Source organism: Saimiri boliviensis, chromosome 13 (genome assembly GCF_048565385.1).
Source record: "Saimiri boliviensis isolate mSaiBol1 chromosome 13, mSaiBol1.pri, whole genome shotgun sequence".
Taxonomy (NCBI): Eukaryota; Metazoa; Chordata; class Mammalia; order Primates; family Cebidae; genus Saimiri; species Saimiri boliviensis.
Window position 1 is genome coordinate 24,464,218 of NC_133461.1, and position 20,440 is coordinate 24,484,657.

Sequence of the window (20,440 nt, forward strand, 5' to 3'; positions counted from 1 at the left end):
TTTACCCACTTCCAGAAGCCAGCCTTTTCTTTTAGAAGGAATTAAATGTATTAGAAGAAACTTTCCTGATGAAAGACAAATTTTTAAAATGTGCATTTTAAAGATATTGTGTATGAAAAATGCATAAAATAGTTTAGCTTTCAGTTGCTAAAACCCAGAGGGTTACTATTTCAGGCATTCTAGCAACATTTACTTGTTTCTAATCTCTTAACAGTTATTTCTAGTACATTCTCATTATAATGTTCTTAATGAATGACAGATAGATAGGCTAAAGCACAGAGTCTCATGGAGGATATTGTATTCCTTTGCTCTGGTCCGAAAAATTGGCTGCCTGGACAGAGAAAATAGAGGATGTGTCCTATAACACTTAAAAATATTACTCTGGGTAATGTTGGGAAGATGCCGTATACAAAGTGCCAAGTGAATAGTAGACTAATACAGGCAGGTGCTATAGGTGGTCAAGAAAAGTGAGGTTACTGTTGCTAGGAGGCTTGAAGAAATCTTTAGAAGAGGCATGAGATATATGCTGGACATATTTTTAAAATGTAAAAAATATTTTGTAACAATATTTTATGTTTTCTTGGGCTAGATTCCCAGAATTATAATTAGTGTGAACATTTACATTTTTGATACATACTAGGAAATTGGTTTCCAAAGGGTTATACCAAATTAAAAGACTATCAAGAAGTTAAGTCCATTCCAGTTTCAGCTTACCTTCTATAGCAGCAGTCCCCAACATTTTTGGCACCAGGTACTGATTTCATGGAAGACAATGCTTCCATGGACCAGATGAGGGGGAAGGGGATGGTTTTGGGATGAAACCATTCCACCTCAGATCATCAGGTATTAGATTTTTATGAGGAGTGTGCAAACTAGATCCCTCACATGTGCAGATCACAATGGGGTTCGTACTCCTGTGAGAATCTAATGCTGCCACTGATCAGACAGGAGGTGGAGCTGAGGCGGTAATGCTTTACCTTCTGCTGTGCTGCCCAGCTCCTAACACGCTATGGATCGGTACCTGTCTGTGGTCTGGGGGTTGAGGACCACTTTTCTATAGCTTTGAGTATTATTAGTACTTGTTTTCTGGGGGCAGGTAATTCAGTAGTTTAAAAGGGTATTTTATTATAAATTTATATTTCAATATGTGTAAAATTAAATAGACTGAGGCATTTGTGTTAAAATTTGAAAATGAGAAACATTTAGATCATTTTTAACTAGGGAGTAGCTTTTATGTTATCCATCTGAACTGAACTTAAAGGTATCTCCTGGTGGCCAAAAGCTACTCCAACATCTGTACTCTGCAGAGTACCTCCTTCCTTCTCAGAGGCCTCATCCAATGGAGTATGTGAGTTACCATTTATCTCCAGCCTGTCTCTAAACTGGCTTCTTCCTCAAAACATTTAAATATATTCAAATCCACCCATCTTAAAAAAAATTATACACCTTACTCCTCCCCTTTTAGCATTTGTTCTCTTTCTTTTCTTGTTAAAGTCAAACTTCTTGGCATTGCGTGCATTTGCGATCTGCTTTACCTCTGACTCAATGTTTATATCTCTGAAATAATAGTTTTTGTTCTCGCTGAAACTGCTCTTATCAGGATTGCTGATGTTCCTTGTTAAACTGAAGGGACAAGTTTCGGTCTATAAATTTCTTGCCCTACTTTAACAATAAACAATGTGACTACCCCTCTTTCTGAAACATTAGCTTTCATTCTTTGGCTCTATACCTTCTTGGTTTTCCTCTATACTTTTCTATTTTCTCAGTCTCCTTCTTAGGTTCTTCTGTCTCTGTCTTTTAAAATGTCAAGGTTTCCCAGTGAATACTATGCATTCTTTTTTGTATGTAAACCCTCCCGGGTGATTTTGTTCATTCCCATGGCTTCAGTTATCATCCATATGTTAATGATTCCCAAATTTATGTCTTCATCCTGACCTTCAGTCATTTGTGTCAATTCACCTACTAACATGTTCACTTGGAAGTCTCACCAGCACCTGTAATTTATCTCTTTATCTCTCTAAACTCCTTTATCATCTGATCAAATCTGCCTTTTATTAGATGTGCTTTTTCTCAGTGAAAAGACCACTGTCCACTTGGCTGCCTAAGCTGGAAATGCAAGCATCATCCTTGAGTCTTCATATCTTTCATCTCAAGCATCTAGTTAGCCAGCAAGTCCTATTGATCCTACCTCCTGAATGTTCACTTACTCCATTCTGATACCAGGTAACTATCATTTATTTCATCTCATCTCTCTCTCTGCTTCTTGTCTTTTTTTTTTTTTCTTTTTTTTTTGGAGACAGCATCTTGCTTAGTCACCCAGGCTAGAATGCAGTAGCACAATCACAGCTCACTGAAGCCTCAACCTCCTGGGCTCAAGTGATGCTCCTACCTCAGCCTCCTGAGTAGCTGGGACTACAGGCACATACCACCATGCCTGGCTAATTTTGTGTTTTTTATATGGAATTTCACTATGTTGCTCAGGCTGGTCTTGAACTCCTGGGCACAAGTGCTTCTTATCTTATTCCCTAACTTCACTCTTCATATTGTAGCCAGGTGTTCCGCTGGGATGATGGTCTAGTAATGTTAATAGCATTATACTGCTGAAAACTCTTCAGTGCTTTCTGGTAGCTTTTAGGGTAAATTCAGAACACTTTAACATGACTGACATAGCCCTTCATGATATGGCTTTTGCTTACCTCTCTGGCCTCACTTTGTTCTCTTATTCTACATATGGAACACTTTTCAGGTTTTTGAATATGCTTTTCATCCTCTACCCCTGACCCTTGCATACCCAAATTGAATTTCATGCTGTTTCCTTTCCTGCCTTCAGTTGCCTATTTCTTACTCATGTCTCAAGTTACATCAAGAACTTAGATGTCGCTTCTTCTGTTCAGAAAACTTCTGATTTGCTAAGTTTGGATTTAGAGACCATCCTTAGTGTTTCATCTTTCTTCTTTTCTGATCACAACTGTATTGGGCTATTCATTGCTTTTTCACATTTCTCCATTATAGTGCTTACTATGTATACTTGTTGAATTAGTGAATTAAATTATTCATTCATTAAAATTATTTTTTGAGCCTTCACCGTGTACTTTTCTAAACAGTGGGATACTGGAGTGAACAAGACAAAGTCCCTCCTCTAATGGAACTTTCCATCTAGTGGGATGATAGGAAGTGAGTCAGACAAATACATGTATATATAATGTATCATGTTGTGATAAGTACAATGAAAAAACACCGGAAGGGTGACAGAGCATGTCGTCTTCAAAAGCAGAGAAGTATGGAGGAACATTCTAGACAGAAGTTTAGTCTGTCAGTGGTATGTAGTATGAGGACTGACAAGGTTAGGAGATTATTAAAGAAACTCTTACAGGAAGTTAGGGCATAAATGATAAGGGTGTGTTTTATGCTGGTCATAAAAGAATTGACAAAATTTTATTGACTTATCAGCTCTGCCTATATGAAGAATCTTAGAATAAAGTGACTGGGAGAATGATGTCACTGACAGAAATATGGACATACTAATGGGTAGCTCAGTGCTTTTAAACAATAATAAAATATGAATTTGAATATTAGAAAATTTAGGCTCTTAAAGTCATTGTTGCATGTTCAGCTAGTAAAAGATGATAGGTTGGAGCCCAAGAGAGTCTGGAGACATGGTCAGTCTTTATGGAGGGAAGAATTGCAATTGAAACATTATATGTGGATTTTTAAAAATTAAGGAATGAGGCTGGATTAAGGAATGAGGCAGTGGCTCAACACCTGTAATCCCAGCACTTTGGGAGGCTGAGGCAGGCAGATCTCTTGAGGCCAGGAGTTAGAAACCAACCTGGCTAACATGAGGAAAACATATCTCTATTAAAAATGCCAAAAATTAGCCACTTGTGGTGGCACGTGCCTGTAGTCCCAACTTGGAGGCTGAGGCATGAGAATTGCTTGAACCTAATAGGCAGTGGTTGTGGTGAGCTGAGATTGGGCCACTGCACTCCAGAATGAGACCCTTTCTCAAAAGGAAAGAAAAGAAAAAATTAAGGAATGCATAGGCTGTTCATTCATAGTTACCAAAATTTTAACGTATTTTTCTAGTTCATTTTAAAAACATGACAACTGTCATGTAAAAGGAACTATGAATTTTTTTTTCCTCTAAGTAACAGGAATACAGATGAAAAAAATGAAATAATGGTTTTAAAAATGACTTCTCAAAACAGTAGTTTATTACTACAGTTGTTTAAGTCTTCTAGGCTCTGCCAGAAACATTTATTCTTAATTCTTATCATATCTCTTTATAATTCTCTTCATATTTCTAATTAATATACTTATTAGGCTGTATCTTTGTTGATTTTAGTCATTATTTCTTTACTTTCCCCAAGGACAGGTGACTACATAGTTCTGTCTCTCTGCCATCATGCTCCCAACCTAGATGTATTGTAATTTTAGGTAAATAGGTTAAATAGTCAGGGTTTACATTATTATGAATGAAATTTTTTCTGGGTAGGGTAAGTCATGCCCTGCCATCACCACTCCTCTCTGTCGTAATTCTTTGTTGTTTTTAATCGTATGTTAGGTTTTCTAATATAATTATAGTTAACCTTTTCTGATTTTAAAATTTCTGCCACATGCCCATCAATGATATTTTCCTTATGCTGCTAGGATATAAATCTGTGGATCAGCAGGGGAGAGTTAATATTTTTGTAATATTAAGTGTTACAGTCCACAAATCTTGTATATTCTTCCATTAAAGTTTTATAGTTTTCAGTCTAATGATCTTATACATCTTTAATTGATTCTTAGAAATTTTATGTCACTATAAATGGTATCATTTATAAAATGTTTATATTCTAATTATCTTTTGCTACTATTAGAAATAAATCAATTTTATATATTGACTCTGAATTTAGTTATCTTTCTAAATTATTAAGTCATCTGTGATTCTTTTGGACTTTATATATGAATAAACATGTGAACTGTCAATGAGAGTTTTCTTTCTTTCCTAGTGATCTTTAAACCTTTGATTATTGTTGTCCTTGTTTTATTTTACTGGTTAAAACTTCCAATACAATCTTGAGTAGAATTGATGATAACAGATATTCTAGTCTTATACATGATACTGGGGAACATTTTTAATGTTTCTGCATTAAACATGATATTTGCTGTAGGCTTTTTTGTAAATACTCTTTGTCAGATTAAGGAAATTTGCTTCTATTTCTATTTCACTAAGAATATATCTCATGAATGGATATTAAATTATATAAAATTATTTTCCTCTACCTAGTTAAGTGATCAAATTATTATTATTATTTATTCTGTTAATACAGTGTATGATATTGATTGGTTTATGTGATTCATTTCACTGCTTGATGTTTTTGAATGTTAAACAGATCTAGAATTCTTGGAGTAAGCCTAGTGGGCCTGTAATGTATTATGAGTTTTATCACTATTTAGAGTTGCTGTTATTAGGTTTAGGATGTTTTGCATTTATGTTCATATTTGAAATTGACATGTGTTTTTCTTTTCCTGTAATTTTCTTCTCAAGCTTTAGTATCAAGATTTTTCTGGCTTTGTAAAATGAGCTCAGAGGTGATTCCTCTTATATTCTCTGGAAAAGTTTGTGTAAAATTAGTTCTTTTAAAAAACAAAAAAAATTTCTTTTTGGAGTAATTAATTGGGGAGTCATCTCAGCCTAATTTTTTTATGGAAAAATTTTAAATTATAGACTTAGGCTGGGTGTGGTGGCTCACGCTTATAATCCAAGCACTTTGGAGGCCAAGGCGGGTTAATTTTTTTCTTTGTTTTTGAGACAGGGTCTTACTCTGTCACTCAGGCTGGAGTGTAATGGTACGATCACAGCTCACTGCATCCATGCCCTCCTGGGCTTAAGTGAGCCTCCCACCTCAGCCTCTAGAGTAGTTGGGACTACAGGTGCACACTGCCATGCCTGACTAGTTTTTACAATTTTGCTGCTTTTTGTAGGGATAGGGTCTCACTATGTTGCTCAGGCTTCAATTTTTAAAATAGGTACATGGAAGAATATTCATATTTTCTATTTTTTCTTTCTAGTTATCATGTGTTTTTCTAGGAATTTATGCATTTTATAATTTTCAAATTTAGTGGCATACGGGTTGCTTATATATTTCTAGTAATATTTTTAATATTTAAAACATCTATTGTGATATTCTTTTTTTCTGATACTGGTAGTATCCAAGTGAAAAGTGGAATGAAGTATTGGGGAGATCTTTCCTAACAAGTTTTGAACTCAGTCTGTATATGAGCTTTTCGTCCTTGAAATTCAAATCTAATTCTGTCAAATTTCTTTTTATAAGAACACATTTCTTTTATAGAACATATTTCTTTATAATGGATTATGCCTCGTCTTACTTGACACTGTCACCTTGAAGTAATCTTATAGTACTATTGGGATCTTTGTTTTTTTAATGCCTGTATTTGTTTGCTATTTCTTTGCACTTCCTTTTTATTTCCAGCTTTCTGAGTCTCTTTATTTTTCTGTCTCTTGCATAAAACATATAGTTGAGTTTCTTTTATTTGTTTAAAAATATGATCTGAAGGTCTTTTTTCTTAATTGGTGAGTTTACCATTACATTTATTGTATTATAGATATGTTTGGTCTTAATTCTATCACTGTTTATATACTGTTGTTAATATTTTGCCATTATTTTTTGATATTTCTAATTTTGTTCTGTGGTCTGGGTTTTTCATTTACATGTATACTTCTGGTAATGTTGAGAATTTGTAATCTGATTTTAATTCTAGTACCTGATTAATGTCATATTCCAAATAGTGCATATGTACTCTATTTGTCAGTTTATTGGTATTAAAAAGGAAGAATGGCTGGGCATGGGGTGGCTTATGCCTGTAATCCTAGCACTTGGGGAGACTGAAATGGGAGGATTGCTTGAGGCCATGAGTTTGAGGCCAGCCCGGCAGTAAAATGAGACTCCATCTTTACAGGAAAATTTTTAAAAAACTAGCTGGCACAGTGGTGTGGGCCTGTAGTCTCAGTTACTCAGGTGGCTGAGGCAGGAGGAATTCCTTGAGCTCAGGAGTTCTAGATTGCAGCGAGCTATGATCATGCCCACTGCGTGCCTGACTCTTGCTTGGGCAACAAAGTGATACCCTGTTTCAAAATAATAATAATAATAAAAAAATAAAAGTAAAGAAAAGAAAATAGTGTCTGTTAGTGTCCTAAAAAAAGAGTAGAAATTAAGTTACGCTACTGAAATTAGGTTCAAAAAAGCTTTTCTTAAGGGCATATCTTCTTATAAACAACTAATGATAATCTTTATCTATTAGAGATCAAAGTTCCTGCAGTTGAGTGGGTTTTGAAATCATCAGTTCATTCATTCCACAGCATATATTGCTGATTAACGGATGCTATATAAAGAAAAAAGTCGAACATGTTCCCATCCTTATAAAACTTGTAATCTAATAAGAAAAACCAACACTAAACAAATAAGTCCAAGTATACTGACATGTGACAAATATGTGAAAAGTATTAAAGGAGCACATCTAAGTTCCTATATGAACTTATGTATCAATAAGAAAATGATTATAACTCTTTCTGTGGGAGGAGCACGTGAAAAATCTAGGCACCATGAATGATACGCATTCCATGGTCATCTTAGGATAATTGTACCTTTTTAGGCACTTGGCAAGTACTATATGCTCACTGTGTGTAAGTTAGAGAGTATTCATGGCAAAATTTAGACAACTGCAGCAAATGGTTACTGTACCTCTCCATGAACCCTGAAACTTGCCCTTTGCTTTATTCATCCATCCTGTTTAGCCCAAATTATCTTTTGCTTCAACAAGAGATTACATTGTAGTTTGCACGGCCACATGAAGGAAGCTTGTCCTCAGTTTATGCAATAATTTTCTTGTCATTATCCAGCTCTTCTTAGGCCACTCTTAGAAAATAAGAGGATAGCTCATACTTGATCTTTGATGTTTGCAGGCCATGGTATTTAAGTTAAGTTGTTTTGCTGACCATAACTAGACAATTCAGATACTATATTGGGTTTCCTTGAAGTAATCTTACAGCACCATTGGGATCTTTGTTTTTTTTGCTGACCATGGCTAGACAATAACTGAATTGTCCAGTTATGGTCAGCAAAAAACAAAACAAAGATAAACTGCTTTATTTTAAATATTGAAATAAAGCAATTTATAAACTAGACAGTGAATTTCTTCTTGGCAAGAAACACCATTCATCCATGTAGCCCCAACCCAGTGTCTTGTATATTTAGCTTTTTGAGAGTGACTAGAACATACACACTTTCTGGATTTTGCTTTAATGGACAATTATGTGACAACAGTCTCTATTATTTGATTAGATTTATTAAATGCCTTATGAAAGTAAGATATTCATTGAATTTATGGATTCCTAACATTAGAAAAAATTCTGAGCAATTTGATAAAAGATTTGTATTCTCGAAGAGCTTTCTCATGTTTTATTCCTGTTTTGATACCCTGAGAGAGATCTGACAGTTATTAGAATTTCCCGTTTGCTAGCGAAAATATATGCAAAGAGATTAAGTGCTTTGCCCAAACACATCTATTTAGTGTTTGAGCCAGGATTAAAGCGTTTAGCTGCCAAACCAGTACTTTATATCACTCTGTCCTCCCTCTACTTAGCCAGAAAAATACATCCCACAAACATCTGAGTGCTAATTTTGTGTCTAGCATCTTTCTCTTGACAGATGTAGATTGCAGATAAAACTCTTAAAATGGTGAGATTTTTAAGGTAACTAAAGCATTAACACTTTTTCCCTCATATACTTTAAAAAGTATATCACGTATCTTATGCATTTAATTTTTTTTCATTAGAAAAAAGAAATGCTTATAGTCTCAATTTTTGACTGCTAATGTTAGACATTTTAATTTGTTGCTTAATGGTAGTAAAGAATACAGAAACATACAGAGAACCATCATGAAAGGTCCTCAGTGCCCTGACAGCAGGCTAATGTATCAGTGAAGTAGGACAGTGGGCTTGAGCTAGGCATTGGATTTGGTAATGAGGTTACTGTGACCTTGGGCAAGGTCGGTGTTAATATTTATAAATAAGAGGAGCAGAGCCTAGGTTAGGAGGAAAAGAATGAATAGAATGTGAGGATGGTTTGAGGAGGAAGCAGTGTGAATAAGGACATGTTTTAAGTTGTCAGTGTTCGAGTGCCTTTGTCACTTCAAAGGAAGAAGTCCCAGGAGAGGGAGGGAAAAATGAAAAATATGAGAAGAGAAGTTGGGCAGATTGACGGGGCAAAGGTCAGGAGGAGGTAGAAGATGTGATCAAGAGCACAGGTGGCAGGATAATCTTAGAAGGGCAGCAGTATTCTTATTTCTCTAAAACGAAAGGAGATCTGAAGTAGAAGAAATGAAGTTCACAGAGGCTCTAGATCTTCAGGCTTCGCGCCTGGCTTTTCTAGTCATTCTGAGGTTGCACTACAGGCTTCTTGGCTTGGGGGTTAATATACAGTTTATGATGTCTAAAATAAACAATTAAAAACCAGGAGTTTCATGGTGGCTCAAGCCTGTAATCCCACCCAGCACTTTGGGAGGCTGAGGCGGGTGGATCACAAGGTCAAGAGATCGAGACCATCCTGGTCAACATGGTGAAACCCTGTCTCTACTAAAAATACAAAAAATTAGCTGGGCATGGTGGCACGTGCCTGTAATCCCAGCTACTCGGGAGGCTGAGGCAGGAGAATTGCCTGAACCCAGGAGGCGGAGGTTGCAGTGAGCAGAGATTGTGCCATTGCACTCCAGCCTGGGTAACAAGAGTGAAACTCCGTCTCAAAACAAAACAAAACAAAACAAAAAAAACTCAGGAGTTTGGATATGTAGGAGTTTTAGCTGAACTTCCCTTAGTTTCATTATTGAAATTCAGCATGTTTCTCTGGCGAGTTTATTTTTGTTCTAATGGAGATTATAATTTCAAAAGGGAAGATGCATTTTAAGACAATGCATGAGGACTAAAATAAGTTTTAAATTTTTGTGTGGCTCGGTTTGGTGAATTTTTTCTGGTTTTTATGTAAGAATTAGCCAGGCCTACTGATAGCTACATGCTAATTTATGGAAATTTACATGTTCCAAATAAATCTGTCTGTTCTATTTTGCTACTGTACTTAACATTTGAACACTTAAAGTTATTCCAAATGGAGCTGTGCCTTTCTCAGTAGTCAGTGACAGATTCTCACATGTGGGAACCCCGATCCTGTGGTAAATAAGAGAGCCTCTTCTAAAATCTCTATATGCAGATACGTTCTAGTTTACAGGTTGTGATATAAAATTTCATGTTTAGAATTCTACATCTTCCAATAGAAATTATATTATAAATGGTGCCAGTGTCCCAGACCCACCCATGAAAGACCATTTAATCTAAAGTATATCTGAATTATTAAAAATAATTACAACCACATTTCTAGCAGCAAATACGTTGACTAACAACTTTCTGAGGTCTGAAAAGTTTCTCTTACTTGTGCTTTATCTTACTCACTAGAATGCCTGGGCTTTCTACCGCTCCTAGTTGTCTGACAATAAAAAAAAAAAAACCACCCACCTCTTAGGCATTTAGATTGGTTCTTCTAAGGTCATGAATGAGAAGCTGGGAGAGACACTGCTGAGAACTGAGAGAGCAGCTTGCAGTGCTGATGCATACTGGCGGGGGCCCTGCTTTCTGTTTCTGCTGTGAGATCTGGGTGCCTGCCTTTATAAACCTCCTATATTCCTATCCTTTTTTTCTTTCTCTGGACCAGTGGTTCTCAACTAGACATGATTCTGCTTTCTCCATTTTCTCTTACTGCCCACTCCCCACCTTCCTACCTGGGCACGTTTGGTAATGTCCAGAGACAGTTTTTGGTTATCACAACAACTGGGGTGGTTCTACTAACATCTTGTGGGTATAAACCAAGCAAGTTGATAATCATCTACCCCCGAATGCCAAGAATGCCGAGACTGAGAAATTCTGCTCCAGATAGTTGCTACTGGTTAGGGTTGTTTTTTCCTTTTTTGATTCATTGCAGCGTAGAAATATAGTCTGTGTTCCCTGATTGTCTCCCACCTTCTATTCTTGAAACAAGCTCATAGCTCTTTTGAGGTTTTTCTAAGGGCTTTACTATCATCACAACATGGAACTTGATGGAGTAAAAATAACAAGAAAATTATAGTTTTAGGCATTCTTAATTAAAAGCTGCCCATGCTCTCCACTGGACTAAATAAATCAGAATTCTGATCCTTCTCTAGGCTTCAGTCCTTTCCTCCCCATGATGGTTTCCTCATTCCCTGGTCTTCCAACCTTCCTTACCCACACTGTTCCATTGTGGAGAGCCTTGGCAGTCTGTTCATCCCAATGAGAAATGACAGGGATGAAAAATCCTTGCATTATTTTAATGAGGAGTTAAGGCAAAGTTCCTTTGTATTGTGTAGATCCAGCCAGAACTGTTTTCTGTTGTTGTTCTTCTTTTAAGAAAGTTTCAGGATGAGATTACATCCCAGCATTTCCTTAAGTACTGCTGCACAGCACAGGGATCTCCTTTCTTTACTCTTCTTTCCTTCTTTCTACTGCTGCCCTGTACTTGCCACCAATGTCAGCTTCGTGGGCATGTGACCTGTGCAGTTACACAGGATCTTGTGCTTACAAGAGTGGCTCAGTTAGAAGGAAGGGCCCATGCCTGATTTAGTGTTCTTCTGCTATACCCTGGAAATTCTTAATATATTTTTAACAAGTCTCTCTTTTTTTTTTGAGATGGAGTCTTACTCTGTCACCCAGGCTGGAGTGCAGTGGCATGATCTCGGCTCGCTGCAACCCCTGCCTGCTGGGTTCAAGCAGTTCTCCTGCCTTAGTCTCCTGAGTAGCTGGAATTACAGGTGCCCACCACCACTCCCAGCTAACTTTTGTATTTTTAGTAGAGACAAGGTTTTACCATGTTAGTCTGGCTGGTCTTGAACTCCTGATCTTGTGATCTGCCTGCCTCAGCCTCCCAAAGTGCTGGCATTACAGGTGTGAGCCACTGTGCCCGGCTGAGATCTCACATTTTTATTTTGTTCTGGGCCCAGTAAATTATACAGCCATACGGTTTACCAAAGTACTCCCAACTGACCTTAGGTCCAGGTGAGAGGCAATCTGGCTTGGAGGAGGGGAGGAAGAGGAAGAATTTAAAAATATTGGTAGTAGCAAGAAGTTTCACCTGAAGGGGAAGGGGGGAAAGGGCAGATTCATATTCGTGTGCTCAGACTCTTCATTTTCTAATACTCACCTTTCAGAATTGATTCTTTTTGCTTTTTTATGCTTACGAATTTTAACAAAATGACCAACTACTTGTTAAGTGCTATTGTATGGATCAGCAGTGTGCTACAGGCCACAGGTGAAACAAAATAGTAAAATGATAGTTGCTATGTACTGGGCATGTTCAAGTGTTAATAAAACCTCCTCATTTTGTTCCCATAACCCTTTGAGACTGCATATATTCTCCCATTCCATACAGTGTGAAACCGAGATTTAGAAAGGTCATTTGTCCAAGTTTATAAAGCTAGTGAAAAAGCAATTGGTTGGTCAGATTCTAAAGCCCAATCCCATTAATCTACTAATATGTTAGATATTCCTGTCCTGAGGGTTGACTGTCAAGTTGAGGTCATGAGTATACATGGAAAGTCAGTCTCCTTTTGTCTAGTGAATTTTTTAATAAGCATAACAGAGACACATCAGTACTTTTCAAATTGATTATAATGATTGATGAAAATCATGCTAGGATATATGGTGTAGATGCTTTTCAATGTGGTCATGAGAAGTAGCTATTAGTATAATTAATCTGAAACAGTATTCTTACAGAAAAAGTTCAAAAGCCTTCAGTTATATATGCGAATCGTGCCCTTTTTCCATTTTTTTGAAATACTTGTTACATTGTTACTGTCACTTATCTGGAAGTGTTTTCTTGGAGTAGAGGGTCTCTTTAATTTCTGTCCACCAAATAAAAATTTCATATTCTACATCATTGATATTTACAAAATTGTGGTCTAAGAAAGCTGATTTGCAGAGACTATGTGTTATATACCAATTCTTTATTTTTTATCATGTGAGCTACTTCTCATGACAATTTGATATCCCCATAAAACTCTATGCTGGTTTTAGCCTCAATATGCTACAAGCCTGTCTTCTTAATTCTGTGTAAGGAAGAGGCAGACATCAGGCATAGATCAGTTACAATTGATGACTTACACAATATTACTTAACAGTTAAATGGATTAAGACCATCATTCTCAGCAAACTGACACAAGAACATAAAATCAAACACTGCATGTTCTCACTCATTGGTGGGTTTTGAACAATGAGAACACATGGACACAGGGAGGGGAGCATCACACACTGGGGTCTGTTGGGGGGAAATAGGGGAGGGTCAGTGGGAGGTGGGGAGTTGGGGAGAGATAGCATGGGGAGAAATGCCAGATACAGGTGATGGGAGGAAGGCAGCAAATCACACTGCCATGTGTGTACCTATGCAACAATCTTGCATGTTCTTCACATGTACCCCAAAACCTAAAATGCAAGAAAAAAAGAGTAATTTGATAGTTCTCTTAAAATTCACTGATCTATTATCAACAACCTTTGATGGCATGAGTAGGAGTGTCTGAGGCTTGTATCATATAACCTACCAAGAGCCAAACATGTGAATGCTCTTTCAGAGCTTTTGTTGTTAAGAGAAGGACTGTTTAATCACACTGACTGGGTTTCAATTCCAGCCGCACCACTGATTGTGTAAGTTATGTAACTTCTCCATGCTTCTGTTTCTTTATCTGTAAACGGGAGTAATGTCTTCTCCAAAATGCTGCAGGAAAATTTAACTGAATGTCTGTACGTAAAGCACTTAGCACAGTGCCAGGCCTATGGAAAGGTGTTGATGGCTAAGTGGTACTTTTCCTCCTCCTCCTTCCCCTATTTCATCAAGACAGTAGGACTGGGCATAGTTTCACTGGGTAAAACAGAACGTTGGATAAGCCCTTTTTTGATTTATACCTAAACTATTAGCTCTACTTTTTTTTTTTTTTTTTTTGAGACTCTGTCTCGCTCTGTCACCCAGGCTGGAGTGCAGTAGTGCAATCTCCACTCATTGCAACCTCCGCCTCCTGGGTTCAAGCGATTCTCCTGCTTCAGCCTCCTGAATAGCTGGGATTACAGTTGCGTGCCACTATGCCCGGCTAATTTTTGTATTTTTAGTAGAGATGGTGTTTCACCATGTTTGTCATACTGGTCTCGAACTCCTAACCTTGTGATCTGCCCTCCTTGGTGCTGGGATTACAGGTGTGAGCCACTGTGCCTGGCCAGCTCTACTTTAAAATAAACTTCAACATATCTCCTCCTGTAATTAGATAATAGAAAGGCAAATATCTTCTTCCTGTTGTCTGCAAGGAAGAGAATAGAATATTTTTTAAATCCTTAGGCATAATTAAGAATAAAACTTGGAGGTCATAGTGGTCACTACATCCCCCACTACGTACACATTACCATTCTTTCAGCACACTTGCCTCATGAAGACTATATGTATGAAGATACAAAACTGACTTCAATTTGGGAGTTAGTTTTTCTCATACCGTGAACCTCATCAGTCTTTCTCATACCTTGAACCTGCATCAGAATCACCTAAGGTATTTGTTAAAAAAAATAAATAAATAAAATTAGCTCTCTAATACCAGATTTTTTGAATAGAATTTCTGGGGATGAGACCTTGGAATATATATTTAAAATAAGCCACGTCGGTTATTGTTCTGTATAAGATCTTTAGAAACACTGACCTGCACACTCTCACCTCCTTGCCTGTACGATTTCCTGGATTGGAATAGTCGTTTCTCTTCTACATGCCTATAGAATTTCTTATACAATTTTCAAGGGCTACCTCTTCCTGGAAGCCTTTCCAGATTCTCCCAAATTGAAGTGAATTTTGTGTCTTCATTATTGCAGTCAGCCTTGTAGCGTTTTACTTGTTTTCCACCAGACAGCTCCTGGAGGGCAGCAGTTGCTGATTATCCTACCAAGCACCCCTAGTGCCAGAAAAACATGTTGCATATCATGGGCATTCAAAGAATATTTGTTGAATATTGTTGATCCTCAAATTGCCTTTTTCTGGCAAACCATCTCTTTTGTTCTTCACTAAAGAGTACAGATCTCTTCAGAGTAATATTATTAAGCTCAGGGTGATGGAAGTAAATAATAATAAACATTATCAGCCTCAGTTCCCAGAGCATTAGAATAGGGATTGGTGTCTCTGAATGGTGGCAAAGAGTTGTTTGTGATCCCTGTTTCTTTCTCATCCTCTTTGGATATTCTTCATAAGGCAAGTTGAACAAATCCCTCCAAACCCAAGTTAAATACATGATAATTACGAAAGAAAATGCTATTGTGGGTTTGTTTTACTTTCAGTAAACAGATTTGATCATTGATCTCACTAAAGAAGCAGTTTTTGTAATACACCTTCATGTTTGTTCTCCGGGACACTAATTGGGGTAAAGTCCATGCAGCTGTGCTTCCGTTGATGCCCTGGATGTACTTACTAGGAGAACTGTGAAGAGAAAAAGTGTAGAGATGAACTCCAGTGACTACTGGGATGGTTTCCCCAAAGATGCTCTGCACTGTCACTTGTATTTTAGGTACTTTGGTGGTTTTAAGTGACTTTTAATTCCATCTTATGTTTCTCCTTCAATCAGCTGATTGCCTGGATAGGGCATTGCCCAGATCGTTGGTGTTATAAGGTGATACGCATGTGGAGCTAGCCAATGTTGTACTATGCCGAAGGTGACAAGATATTGGATGTACTCAGAGGGTCTGGTTAGTGAGGACTAGAGGGAGATGTAGTAACTAAGGGAGATAGCACATTTGGGGAATTTCTCCAAATACTAAGTCACTGTTACATATACATTAGTCTATTTATTGGTTATTTGGCCTCACAACAGGCAGCAAGATTAAGCTGAGAAAACCACTAGATTTGGCAGGGGAAATCAGATTTTCAGTGAGTAGGTTAGGATTTATGACAGAGGTAGTGCTTATGAAGTGTGGTGCAAAGACTAGGTAGCCGTCATAGAGGAGGACTCCTTACAAATATTTTGAATACTTTGAATATTGCTCATCTTTGAATATTACTGTCTTTGGACTTCTAATGGTTGAGAAAGTAATAGAGTGGGTAGACCTCCAAGTGAACAGAATCGCATAGGATAAACCTACTCACCTAAGTGAGTAGATCAGGAAATTTTTAATTTTTAAACTTAGGCAGAGGAAGACCTTTTCCTCCCCATGTTGCACCAAAGCACCGAGGGCTATAAAGTGACCGAAGGTAATGAGAGAAGATCATGGAATTTTGTGAGAGGAGCTGACTGACTATTAGAGTACCTTTAGTGCAAGTTGGCTAGAAAATGGATGGGGTAATAAAGCTGCAGTAGGCTTGAGAAAGGGCGATATGCATGTTGGACCATGAGGAACAGACTTGGAAAGAAAAGAAAATGGTCTTTATATAAGCTGGATAAAGTCTTAATGTATTAAAACCCAGAGAGTACAGTCCCAGCACCCCGAAGAAGTTGCTTGTGCTGAGCCTTTGTTGTCAGACTCCCCTCCATCCCAATCTCTGGCAACCATTCCTATAGCTTTTCCTTTTCAGGGTGTCATAGAAGTGGAGTCACACATAGTGGGAAACACCGACTTCTTTCACTTAGTGTAATGCCTGCTGCATGTACTTTTAAAACGCAAAGAATCCTTGCCCCTGTTCTCCAACCCAAACAAATAAAACAGGGAGGAGTCTGAGAAGATGGATATACAGAAAGGTGACTTAGGAACTTACTGAGATGTAAACAGACATTTACCTCCTGAGGATTGTTTCATTTTCTAGTGAAATTAGGTGAGCTTCTTAGCTTTAAGTAAGTGGTGGAAAGGTTGGAGAGGAAGTGATCTTGACCACTTAAGTGTTTTCTTTTTCTTTCTTTTTTTTTGAGACAGAATCTTGCTCTATTGCCCAGGCTGGAGTACAGTGACACCATCTTGGCTCACTGTAGCCTCTGCCTCCCTGGTTCAAGCAATTCTCTTGCCTCAGCCTCCTGAGTAGCTGGGGTTACAGGTGTGTGCCACCACACTTAGCTAATTGTTTGTATTTTTAGTAGAAACGGGGTTTCACCATGTTGACCAGGCTGGTCTTGAACTCCTGACCTCTGGTGATCCACCTGCCTCAGCTTCCCAAAGTGCTGGGTTACAGACAGACGTGAGCCATCGCGCCCAGCCTAAGTGTTTTCTTTTCTTAAACTAGCCTCCTTTCCTTTTTGACCCTTTTCACTTCCCCTTTCTCCCCTGGTTTGGTGGTGGGAAAGATAAATACACACATACACACACGTAATCTTTTGTGATAGCCATTGTTGCCACATTTATAGAAGAGGAAATAAATGGAAGCTTCTGAAGAGGTTATAGACCTTGTCCACAGTCGTCTATCTAGAGAGAGAGAGAGGGTTGCAGCTGAGATTTCAGCATGGGTTTGCGTGTCCCCAAATCCTCACACTGAGTGCAGTTGCTCCCATTTTCAGTCATTTCCACAAATATTTTTTCAATACTATGTGACAGCTTGTGGCATCCAGGATTAAAGACAGTTGTACAGAGTCCTATAGAATTCCTTTATCTGTTTTTTTTTGGCTGCAGTAAATATGAGGCAGACTAGAAAAGGGATGAGGCTAGAGGACAGTGACGTTGTCTCCCTTAATGACTGTCACATCTGGAGGGTGAGCACAGCACCTAGTAGGAGCTCAATAAATATATGTTGAATTGATGACTGATATTAGTGAAAAGTGATAACTAACTAAGAGAGAGAACCAAATAGGAAAAGGATATAAAATGAAAACTGTAACTGTCTTGGACCATTTAGTGTTTGAATAAGCAAAAACCTCGGTAGTCCCCAGGCCGAGAAGAGCCTCTCAGTGTGCTCACTGATGCCCATTATGATGACTTGGGCCCACTAAGTGACCATCATGACCCAGGTCCTGTGCAGCAGGGAGGAAATCACTCATGAATGTGACATACAGTTTAAAAATAAAGAAGGTATCTAAAACATTTTAGAAAACTTTTCATTAAAAATGGTTTTTTCTCCCTTAAAGTGTGCAAAAGGGCTAAACTTCCTTGTCTTGGAAAAATCAGATATTGGAGTAGCTCTTTCTTTAATGATACTGGATAAAGGGCGATAATACATCATATAATTTGTTTTCTTTTCCCTAATCAGTTGTAGCATTAAAATTTCATGCCAGATGAATCTTTAAAAAATTCAAATTATATTCTTTGGAAGATACCTTATAAAAAAACTGTATATAGTATACAGCATATAACCATCTATAGTACTGTAACAAGTGAAGAGTTTACATAAAACAATCTTTTTTGAGCAGTGTCATCTGAGAGGATTATGATGTGTTGAAATAATTCATGTTTGGAGTATCATTTAGCTTTTTATAAGGAAAAAAATGGGGAAATTATAGGAAACAATTGAAATGATTTAAATTTCATTATTCAACAGCATCGATGCGCTACTTTCTTGTTTCAAGAATGTATCTATTAACAGTGATATTTTGCTTTACAGCTTTTCTGGGAGAAGAGGCTACAAGGACTTAGTGCATCAGATGTAACAGAACAAATTATAAAAACCATGGAACTACCCAAAGGTCTTCAAGGTATTATCTAAGTTCAGTTGAGCAGACATTTATTAAGTACCTACTGCATGCCAGGCACTTTGTCAGCTGCTGTGGCTTCAGCAATGACTGACAGGAGGTCTTTGTTTTGGAAGGTCGTATGACTTGCTGGATGACGTACCTCTTGTGTTTTTGTAAACCCAGGCAGAATGTACATGAAAAACTTGTATGTTGCAGAGATGCTTCAGTGTAGTATATTATCTTAGATTTTTCTCTGTGTAAAAATTTTGGCTTTAGGTTAGGTTCATCATAGAAGTCAACTCGTACTGCTTTTAGTGCTAGACGCAGATGAGTAACAGAATTTCTTAAGCTTCCTACTTATAGCAGTATCTGTTCCTACCACCTACTCTTTCTCTCATCCTCTTACCAAAAGGATAACTAACAGCTCTCCTTCTGCCCCTCCCTCCACAAACTGGTGCTCTAAGTAGCAGTGGGAACAGATGCACTTTGGTCCAGCAACAGCAGCCAGTGAGATCTGGGGTGCAAAACTCAGTGGCTGGTCTACCTTTCATATCATATGAGAACTCCAAGTTCTAGAGAAGCATTGTTTTTCAAGTATTAAAACTTTGCCATCTAAAGCTTGATATATTGTGGATTGCTCAAAAATCCTCATAATTCATGGTTAAATTACTGCCTTATGCTTTTATTTCTTGGAAATGTTGGCTTTAACTAGTTAAACTGGTTTAGGACTTTAAGGATTACCTATAAATGTGACCATGGTGCCAGTATCTTACAGGTAATCAAGGTGTGCAGTTATGAATTCTCTCGTTTTGGATATTTTGTTAGGTTTTTGAAAAAAGCTGTTAAAGCCACAGGTACAGCTTGCATTGACTTTCTTTGAAGTCCTGAGACAAAGAAGATAATTGTTGAGATATTGCTGAAGATTCATGTTAAAAGCCACAAGGAGAAACTATACCAGTACTCTAGGAATACATTAGAAGGGATGCTAGAGTATACTCGTTCACAAGGTCTTACCTCATTAAAATAATTAACATTGCTTGAGGTAATATAGCCAACTTTTAAAAAGTTTAGTACCTTGGAAAATGGCATTTTAAAGTTCAGTAAAGTATTATTAAAATGCTCAGCTGTAAGATGATAGCAAAAATGAGAATTTTTTTTAAGTAAGAAAAAATGCTCACCTATTTTGTTACTATTTCTGTAATTTGAATTCTTTGGTGTATCACATCTATTAAGTAGATATTATCTTTTGCTGCTTTGTCCTATGTCAATTTTACATATGTGATCCCAAATGAATATAAAAGTATCAGTTGTTTTAGGTCACATAAAGTTTGCTCAGCACATTAAGACATTTCCTTTAACTAGTACTTATTTCTCATTGCAGGAGTTGGTCCAGGTAGCAACGACGAGACCCTTTTGTCTGCTGTTGCCAGTGCTTTGCACACAAGCTCTGCGCCAATCACAGGGCAAGTCTCCGCTGCTGTGGAAAAGAACCCCGCTGTTTGGCTTAACACATCTCAACCCCTCTGCAAAGCTTTTATCGTCACAGATGAAGACATTAGGTAAAGCAGTTTAACATGACTTTTAAATCTTGGGTTTTTGGGTTTTTACATTCAGGTATATTTTATATTGTTCATTAGGTTCAGTGTGGCGTGTCCAATAAGTGATATATCACCCAGAAAGTGATACTTTTTTTTTTTTAACAGAGTTTTTCAGAAACTGATGGAAGGTGAAAAAAGACTATTATAACAAGCATATGCTTGAAGGAGGTATAAAT

At 37.5% G+C, this 20,440-nt stretch overlaps 1 protein-coding gene across 1 annotated transcript in view; it reads left to right on the forward strand.

Annotated features, from left to right (window-relative positions):
- The window catches only part of MBD2 (methyl-CpG binding domain protein 2), a 66,014-nt gene that overhangs the window by 36,793 nt on the left and 8,781 nt on the right, over window positions 1-20,440 (forward strand). Inside the window, exons 4-5 of the mRNA XM_003926119.4 lie at window positions 18,597-18,687; window positions 20,048-20,225. Coding sequence (XP_003926168.4) covers window positions 18,597-18,687; window positions 20,048-20,225 — 269 coding nt within the window. The remainder of the gene's footprint in view (window positions 1-18,596; window positions 18,688-20,047; window positions 20,226-20,440) is intronic.